Source organism: Alnus glutinosa, chromosome 13 (assembly GCF_958979055.1).
Source record: "Alnus glutinosa chromosome 13, dhAlnGlut1.1, whole genome shotgun sequence".
Classification (NCBI taxonomy): domain Eukaryota; kingdom Viridiplantae; phylum Streptophyta; class Magnoliopsida; order Fagales; family Betulaceae; genus Alnus; species Alnus glutinosa.
The window spans coordinates 11344404-11354200 of record NC_084898.1 but is presented as its reverse complement, the minus strand read 5'-3'; the positions used below and the strand labels follow the sequence as shown (position 1 = coordinate 11354200).

At 39.8% G+C, this 9797-nt stretch overlaps 1 protein-coding gene across 1 annotated transcript; it reads left to right on the top strand.

Annotated features, from left to right (window-relative positions):
- Positions 1-3895: 3895 nt before the first annotated feature.
- Positions 3896-9156, top strand: LOC133853894 (uncharacterized). The gene is made up of 2 exons (XM_062289915.1): positions 3896-4541; positions 8990-9156. The coding sequence occupies exons 1-2, from the start codon at positions 3896-3898 to the stop codon at positions 9154-9156; spliced, it is 813 nt and encodes a 270-aa protein (XP_062145899.1).
- The last annotated feature ends 641 nt before the right edge of the window (positions 9157-9797 follow it).

The following is a 9797-nucleotide window of genomic DNA, read 5'->3' as shown; positions in this document are numbered from 1 at the left end:
ATTACTCAAATCTATGTTGATGACATTATTTTTGGAGCTACTTTAGACTCTCTTGCCCATGAGTTTTCCGAAGAGATGAAGCAAGAATTTGAGATGAACATGATTGGTGAGCTGAACTACCTTCTTAGTCTTCAAGGCAAGCAAACTTCTGAAGGCATCTTCATCTCCCAATCAAAGTATGTGATGGGCCCCATGGTAGGCCGAATCTTAAAGATCCCTTACAAGTTCTAGATGGGCCAATCACAAAGTCAAGGGTGAAGAAGATCAAGGAGGCAATGCAAAGATTGGTGCAATCCACTTGGGCCGAGTTTGCAAATTTATCGAGCAAGACTCCAACATTCAAGATGGGCTTGAAAGAAGAAGAACCAACTTTAATTCATGTGATACAAGCAACAGATGGGGGCAGCATAGCCTAGTGGTTTCTTGCAAACTCTTTATTTCACTAAGTATAGGCATATGGGCCTATTTTTATGTTTCTATGGTTGTAGGCCTTTAGGCCTATTTGTTTTATTAAGTGGACTTCTTTTATTAGCTATAGAAGTGTAGTTTAGGATATTTTGGGCTTGAAGATGTTCAGCCCATGTTTTTTAATTGATGTAGGCCTTAGTAGGATTAGGGTTTTATGGAGAGATTTTAAAAAGACTTGTAGCCGCATATGCTAGACAAATTGATTGTGAATGAAGTTTTGTTCTTCATAGAAAACTTTTTTTCAGTTTTCTCTACTTGTTCTTGATTGAACTAAGAACTTATCAAAGGCAAACCCTTTGTGGCGTTCTCACCAAATCTAGGTTCTTGAAACAAGATTTCAACGGGTCAAGATTCTTTGGACTTGATTCTTGGCTTTCTTGGGTAGATTTCAATTTGTTTGTGGGTTCAAAGGGGATTTCATCCTGCGGGTTCACATCAGTATGCCAAGGATTTGGTGGAACATTTTGGTCTGGATGGGAAGAGTCGTGCTCAAACTCCCATGAGCACCAGTGTCAAGATTAGAAGTGATCTTGCAGGGAAACCAGTTGATCCATCTCTTTACAGGAGTATGATAGGGAGTCTCCTATATCATACAGCCAGCCGACCAGACGTTGCCTTCAATGTGGGAGTTTGTGCTCGCTTTCAAGCAAATCCTGAGGAATCTCTCCTCACTGCAGTCAAGCGTATCATCAGGTATGTAAATGATACTCTTCTTTATGGCATATGGTATTCTAGAGAAACAAATCTTGTTGTTTCTATGTGGGAAGCAATCTTGTCGTTTGGATGAGTAAGAAACAAGCCTCTATATCTCTCTCTATTGCTGAGGCTGAATATATTGCTGCGGGAAGCTATTGTACCCAATTACTGTGGATGAAGACACTGCAAGGTGACTATGGATTCTCTCAAGATACCACGATTATCAACTGTGATAATAATAATGCTTTCAACATCTTCAAGAATCCCGTTCAACACTCTTAGGCCAAGCACATCGACATCAGACATCACTTTTTGCTTGATCTTGTGGAATCCGAGGTAGTATCTCTCTCTTTCATCCCCACTGAAAACCAATTGGCTGACATTCTTACCAAACCTCTAGATGGTAGCAGGTTTGAGTCCCTTCGGAAAGCCATTGGTGTTTGTGACATGTCCTAGACATGCTTTTCATGCTAGGATGAGATTTTTGTCTTGTCCTCTGATAGCATGATGTTTTTTCTTAAATAATAATAAAAAAAAATTGGGAGTTTTGTAGCAAGATGGTTCCTTCAAAGGTATGTCAGCTATCTCATGTTTTTGTTTTGGGTTATTAGTTCATTGTGCAATGATGAATTATTCTTACATATGGTTGAGAATATAAGTGACATGGGTATGTCCAGCCTGACTTGGGTATGCCCAGCAAGAGCCATGTAAACTCTTGTCAAGTAAGCAAGGCCCAAACCCCAAAATGGAAGAAGATTCGGATGCAGCAGTCTACTACTATGTTTAGGCCCATCATAACAGGACCAAACGATGTCCTTTTCAAAAGTTTCTTAGGTCCAAATTGAAGTTCAAGACGTTATCTTTCCAACCCAACAAGTTTCAGTCTATTTGGAGAAACATACAAAAAGATACGACCGTTTTCAAAATTAGTCGTTGGGTCCACTCGAGAAATTCGGGATGTTGTTTTCCTACTTTTGAACCATCCCTTGTCTCCTTGCCTGTTTTGGATATTGTCCTCCTGTCTGTCTCCTGCCTTATTTCCTGACCTGTTTGCTATGCCTTATTTTGTGTAAGAATTGCAGCATGGTTGTCTTGCTTGTCCTATGCTTGGAGGGTTGTTCCAAGCTCTTTTAATACTTGTGGTTGTAAGCTGAAGGGGACATTTTTTTGGAGAGTGAAATATCAGTTTGGTTTGTGACAAGAGTGAATCCTCATTCTTGTAAATTTTGTATCTCATTGGTGTTAAACTTTGAGTGGTGAAATTCCTATAGTTCTGTATCCCTTGATTTAATCCTTAGGGTGGTGATAATCTATATCCCCTTGGTGAATCTCTTGGGTGGTGAACTCCTATCCTTAATTTCTTATTCATTTCCTGAGTTTCCTGTTCCACCATTCCAATCCGGTATCAAATTGGTATCAGAGCTTTGGTTTCTTAAGAGTGATCTCTAACGCCTTGATTTCCATAGTTCTTGTTATTATGGCTGTTCGTGGTTGTTGTGGTCAAGCTAATCCGGTAGCAGCTCCAGAAGCACCGCCACAAGGAGACCCGCGAGATATCGAAATGGAGGCCTTGAGGAGACAAGTACAGCAGCTTTAACAACGCCTATAGCGTTATGAAGCTTCTGAACATGGTGCCTCTCACCATGGATCGGATGTTAAAGTTTCCAGCAATGATGGAGACGAAGTTAATCCTTTTCACCATGCTCATAGTCACACCTCAAGTGACAGCACTCCACCTCACCCACGTAACCTAAGAAATCATGTTTTCCGACGGGATTGTGACGTCAAGGTGGACATTCCAGAATTTGAAGGAAGAATGCAACCCGATGAATTCATTGATTGGCTCAACACCATAGAGCGAATCTTTGATTACAAAGATGTTCCAGATCACAACAAAGTGAAGCTTGTTGCCATCAAGTTACGAAAACATGCTTCTATTTGGTGGGAACACCTTAAGAGGCAGCGAGAACGTGAGAGAAAGAGTCGCATTGTAACTTGGGTGAAGATCAAGAAGGCTATTAAGAAGAAGTATTTGCCAGATCATTATCGGCAAGATGCTTTTCTTAAATTCCACAACTTTCGGCAAAATGATCTCTCAGTGGAAGAATACACAACAGAGTTTGATCATTCTATGATGCGTTGTGACATTGTAGAGCCTGAAGAACAAATGGTTGCCCGCTATCTTGGAGGGTTACGTCTTGAGATCAGTAATATTGTACAATTGCAACCCTACTGGACTTACAATGATGTTTGCAAGCTAGCACTCAAGGTGGAGAAACAATTGAAGGAGGGGCGTAGGAGCACCTATCGGCCTTTCAATCGTGATGGAAGCACAAACCGGGGGAGTAGTTCTACTTCCAAGGCTACTCCACCAACCAAGATAGCAGCTGTCAAACCACCTGCTAAGAATGAAACCCCATCAGGTTCTAATCGTTTCAACACTTCTAATTCAAGTAGAAAATGCTTTAAATGTCATGGTTTTGGACATGTTGCTTTTGATTGTCCAAATCGCAAGATAATGCTGAGGAGGAGCAAATTGAGGAAGAATCTGAGGAGGAGTTGACGTATGCAGATCAAGAGAGTCTCTTGTCATTCGTAGACTCTTAAGATCAACTTATGCCGAAGATGATTGGCTTCGGAACAACATTTTTCACACAAATGCACTTCCAATGGCAAGGTGTTTGATGTTATCATTGATGGGGGAAGTTGTGAGAATGTGGTGTCTACAACCATGGTGGAGAAGCTGAATCTGAAAACAAAAGCTCCTCATTCCCATCCTTACAAACTTCAATGGCTTCGAAAGGGCAATGATATCCAGGTAACTAAGAAATGCTTAGTTCAATTCTGCATTGGAAAAAATTATCAAGATGAAGTTATGTGCAATGTTGTTCCTATGGATGCTTGTCACATACTACTTGGTAGGCCCTGGCAGTATGATAGAAAAACTGTCCATAATGGTCTGAAAAACACCTATTCTTTTGTAAAAGATGGAGTTAAAGTGGTTTTGGCCCCATTAAAAATGGTAATTACTCCTAAACCATCTAAAGGGGAGGGTTGTAACTTACTATCTGTAGGTGAAGTTGAGAAAACCTTAACTGAATGTGGGAAGGGGTATGTTCTTATTGTAGTTGAAAAGAAAGACCCCATTGAAATTTCACTTATGATACAACCACTTCTTGAGGAATTCCTTGATGTTATTCTCGAAGAACTTCCACCGGGCCTTCCACCTATGAGGTGTATACAACACCATATTGATCTTATTCCAGGTTCTGTCTTACCTAACAAATCAGCCTATAGGATGAATCCAAGGGAGCACGAAGAGTTGCAAAGGCAAGTTGATGAGCTGATCTCCAAAGGCCTTGTGCGAGAAAGCATGAGTCCTTGCGCCGTTCCAGCGACCGTTTTAAAATTAGTCGTTGGGTCCACTCGAGAAATCTGGGACGTTGTTTTCTTACTTTTGAACCATCCCCTGTCTCCTTACCTATTTTGGATATTGTCCCCCTGTCTGTTTCCTGCCTTATTTCCTGACCTGTTTGCTATGCCTTATTTTGTGTAAGAATTGCAGCATGGTTGTCTTGCTTGTCCTATGCTTGGAGGGTTGTTCCAAGCTCTTTTAATACTTGTGGTTGTAAGCTGAAGAGGACATTTTTTTGGAGAGTGAAATATCAGTTTGGTTTGTGACAAGAGTGAATCCTCATTCTTGTAAATTCTGTATTTCTTTGGTGTTAACCTTTGAGTGGTGAAATTCCTATAGTTCTGTATCCCTTGATTTAATCCTTGGGGTGGTGATAATCTATATCCCCTTGGTGAATCTCTTGGGTGGTGAACTCCTATCCTTAATTTCTTGTTCATTTCTTGAGTTTCCTGTTCCTCCATTCCAATCCGGTATCAATAAGTTTGACATATGCAAAGTTTTCCTACTCACTTTTTATGATTGATAACTGCTTCTCTCATGAGATGACTTTATGCACTATCCAAGGCTCCCCCGAATGTGTGTATTTTTTCTCTCTAACTTTTGCTTCTGGGTACTCTATACAAGAGAGAGGTTTTTGACAAGATGGTCAAATTGACCAAATGCTAGTTGAACCTAGAACCTAAAAATTCTGGCACTCTCTCTAGGTTGCAGCTTCAAAAGAATCAGGCAGTAATTCTTCAGTTTTCTGTGCTATATACTTACTCCCACTGCTTCTGTGCTGAAATAAGCCTTGTCCTTCATGGTGCAAGTAAAATTTTACCTTGTCTTTCATGGTACAAGTAAAAACAATTGGATGCTGCATCTTAGGGGGAGTGTATCAGATGAGGGTGGCTAGGCCCTAGTAAGTTATAAAGTTTAACTTTTGATTAATCTCTCACTGATTTTCTCTCTTGTCTAGAAAATTTGGTCGCTGTGTGTCATATCAATGAAAGTCATACCTTTGAAAAAGCCTTCACACACACACATTGCATAAGTTGAGCAAGCTATTTTCATTATTATGTTTGCAAGGAAATCTTTGCCTATCTTATCCTTGTCTATCGACTATATGTTTGCATAATTCTGACTTGCTCTTTGACTGATTTCCCAGACTAGGATACATGCGTTTGCTATTATACTTGTGAAGGACCTGACCATGCTGCTCTTCCTTCCACAGTCCAGCTTGATGTTTTTATTCAGTCCTTTTTGTTACTCTTGTTAAACTTGTGGACTTTACTACTCTGTTTACCCTAGCCCTTTTGAGACTTTTAGGGGGTGTAATTCTTGTCGTGGTTAATTTTAATTACTATATTTTACCCTTTGTGCCTTTGTGACAAAAAGAGGGAGTAATTTTTATTTTTAGACCAGGATTGTATTTTTAACCGGCTAAGTGATTTTTGCCCCAGAATGGCCAAATGTGGGAGTTCGTTAGTTTGAAATTGGCCACATTTTGTTGGGCAAAATCACTTCTTTGTAAAGATGCTCTTTAACAGGGATTCCGCTATTCAGAAGTGTTTCCAGAAGATTCTGCACAGTTTGTAAGTAAAAAAAAATCGGTTCCCTGCCAGCCGTCCAGATGACGTGTCATACCGTCCGGACGCCCAGCTGTCCAAAGCACCAGCCGTCCAGACGAAATGTCATACCGTCTGGACGCACATCAAACTAAAGAATCATTCGTCCAGACGATGTGGGTTCCCGTCTGAACCTTCCTCTGTGTCGAGAAGCTTCGAACTGCTGCAGCTTGCATCCATCCGGACGATTTAGCAGCCTGTCCGGATGATCCTCAGAGTTCGATCAAGCTTCAGGATTTCTTTCCAAAATACAGATATGGGAAGATTGCTACAACCGTCCGGATGCGCTCATCCATAAGGCAAGTATCCCAATTCAAATCCAGACGTCCAAACGTCAGTCATCATGGTCCAGATGCTCGTGTATCAAATATGGAAATTGCATGCATCAGATCAACCGTCTGGACGACCATCCTCCTATTCCGGACGCGCAAAGCCTCTGTATGGAAGTTACTTGCAGCTAATGTGCGACCGTCCGGACGACAAGGTAACACCGTCCGGACGCGGGTCTCAAACAGGAAAGATTTTCAGCGAAATTTTCAGAATTTCGCTCGCACAGTTGTCCGCTCGGACGGCCTATGACTACCGTTCGGACGGCGGCCAGTTTTATCAAGCCAGACACTCATTTGAATTGTCAGCCTATAAATAGAGGCCCCTAGTCTTAAGAACTACAAGAATTCGGTATTGAAGAGAGCTATATTGTGAAGTTGTTGCTGTGTGTGCTGTTGCTGCGCTTAAACTGAAGTCTATCTTAGGGGTTGGCCCTAAGGTAAAGGATTCCATTGAAGACCCCTTCAGGTAGGAGACCTGGTTGGGAGGTGTTCATGTTGGGTTACACGTTAGAGAGCAAGGTACGACCACTGTACCAGGGGTATGTGAGTGTTACTACTTTATATCTAATCTTGTCTTCTGAATAGTGGATATCCTGGGTTCGGCTGCCCCGGAGTAGTTTTTCCCATTTTGAGTTTCTACTTCGTTAACAAAAATCTTGTGTTATTTAATTTCCGCATTATTTTGTTGACACATTGTGTGCGTGTACACTTGCTTTATATTAGAAGTCAATTTTCAACTTTGTCTATGAGGATGCCTTTTTGCTTGTGGAAGTACATCCTCAACATTATGCCCGAGTCGAGAGATGATCATGCTATAGGTCTTTGGTAGTGATTTTGGTTTTGAAAACTAAATCAGCTTGAATGACTACGTGGATTTTAATATTTATAAACCACTCGCAATAGTATGAATCTTTGTACTATAGTGAGGGTATTGAACCACAAGGATTGTGTCTGTTGTTTTGTTTTATGGAATACTTAAGATGTTTTCCAATTTATCTTTAAAAAGATATTTTGTTTTGATTTTAACACTATAGCTAACATGGACTAAAGAGAATTAAAAATGGAGAGATTTATAGAATGAAAGGGATAGGGAATTGATTTCACTCAATCCTCAAACCAATGGCAAATTATGTCTATCTCGGATTTCCTTTATACGCATAATACGAGCGCGTTATGATTGTCAGTCACACGACGACCTCAACATGAAACTACTTTATTTAAAAGGTAATAATAATCTATCTAGTTACACATTAGTCAATCCAACTAACATCTACTTATGAATGAAGTATGCTCCCTAGCATGGACTATAAGATCTCTTAATAAGCATACATATCTCTTGATTTTGCATGGATCATCCACATAAAAATTACACTATAATGAAAAGCATCTAAAAAGCATTTAAACTAAAATGATGTGGAGTAATACATGTTCCCTAGCATGGTTTATTAAGTTTACATAGATTATGTCAAAGAGCATCATTACATAGCCATTGTTCCCTTAATCACAGGAATAGGAAACGTTGAGTTCATTCAAGAATTGAAGGGTTCTCATGGACAAGAAAACCTTCTTTTTAAGATTGATTATTGAATTGAAGAACGTTTCACAAGAGTTTTGCAAATCTCTAAGCTACAATCATTACACATATATAGAAATCCAAAGAATGACATAATCAAGCCACTGTAATCAGACGGAGTTCCATCAATACCCTATAATTAATTTAGCTACTCATAAAGAAATGGGATTCTCTTATGGAAGAAGAAAAATCCAATTCTGTAAGAGGAACTAGAAACTACAATTCAAGCTTATTTCTACCAACAATATGTAAAACAACACTTATTTCAATCTATGTAAAAAGAAACCAAACTAAAAATTAAACAGTGAAGAACAAGGAATTGGGAAAGAAAAACTAAAGAAAAGCATTTAAGATACTGGGTTAAGCTCTCGGGAATTTTTGAATTCCAAAGTTTTATCAAATATAAAATGAAACAAACACTAAACAAACACTAAAGATTGCTGAAATAAAGGAAATTAAATAAACTAATTTAAGCTCTCTGGAACATGTGTTATTTCAACTGCATAACTTGAGTTTGATTTTTGAATTGCACAAAGATTGTGTCGACATCTGCAAATTTTTCTATAAGATTTGAAACCACTCGATCTAATTAGCTTACTGATCGATCGATTTTCGCTCGATCAGATATAAAGTTGATCGATTGACATGTGCTTTTAAGACTTGTCCGCTTTTCTCTTGGCAGGAACCTCTTCAATTAATATTATTTAAACTTGTTTCCAATTTAGACCTAAAAATAAGGCAGAACACAAAAACACAACAAAACATCATTTTACAACACAATCAAAGGATAACACATGTGAATTAAGGGGTCTTAAATAGAATATTTCAAGACTTATCAGTCTTCCTTTTGCGTGCTTGGTCTCGAAGATTTGTCTTCAATTTGTGACTGATATCTCTGCAGAGCCCAAGATGAGAGTATCGAACCCTCTTGGCAGTCAGACTCTCATGAAGTCTAATGCCCAGCTGCGGCATGAAGGTCAAGGAGAAGCTCCACAGCCTCCAGTTCAGGTTGAGCTACCCACAGGAGCCCTCCTCTTCTCAGACTGCTCCACCTCCTCCATCGCATGATTATAGCTTTGCTCAGGTTATGAGTGCCTTGAGTTCTATTCAACGGGATATCAGCTCTATTCAGCGAGAGGTTAGCTCTATCAGTGTCAGAGTTGAACTAAGCCAACTTGATATCTAGAAGTGTCTCAAGCATCATCATCCATCTCATGATGATGAGGATTGACTGATATTATTGTTTAGTTGAGACTTTTTACTTTTATTTCTTATTTTTGGATATTTGTAATTTTATAACTCTGGGTTTTATATACTCTGTTTACCCTTGTCCTGTTGAGACATTAAGGGTAGGGGTGTGCACGGGTTGAGGTGGGGCACCCTTAGGGGATTTCTTGAACCCAATCCGGGGTCTTCAGATTGAGAAATTCAACCCTGTTACCCGCACCATAGTTATGCTTACCACCGGGTATTGGGTTTCACAGGGCGGAGCAGGGTAGAGCGGGTTCGGGTATTACCCAAACACAACCTGAGACTGAAAATCTGAGACAAAGGTTGTGTTGGCTGATTGAAATCTTGAAGAGTGAATATTCTGAAAACCCATCTTATAACCGTATAAGAATGAAGGAAGGGGCCAGTGCCTTCTGCCAGTTGAGGTCATACAACAGGGACACAAGATAATAAAATTTCATCATCGTCTTCGATTCCTT

Bases quoted from the DNA above. Each gene is read 5' to 3' on its own strand.
- LOC133853894 (XM_062289915.1), top strand. From the start codon at position 3,896: ATGGTGGAGAAGCTGAATCTGAAAACAAAAGCTCCTCATTCCCATCCT. The intron at 4,542-8,989 runs GTCCTTGCGCCG...ATATCTCTGCAG, and splicing joins CCTTGTGCGAGAAAGCATGA to AGCCCAAGATGAGAGTATCG.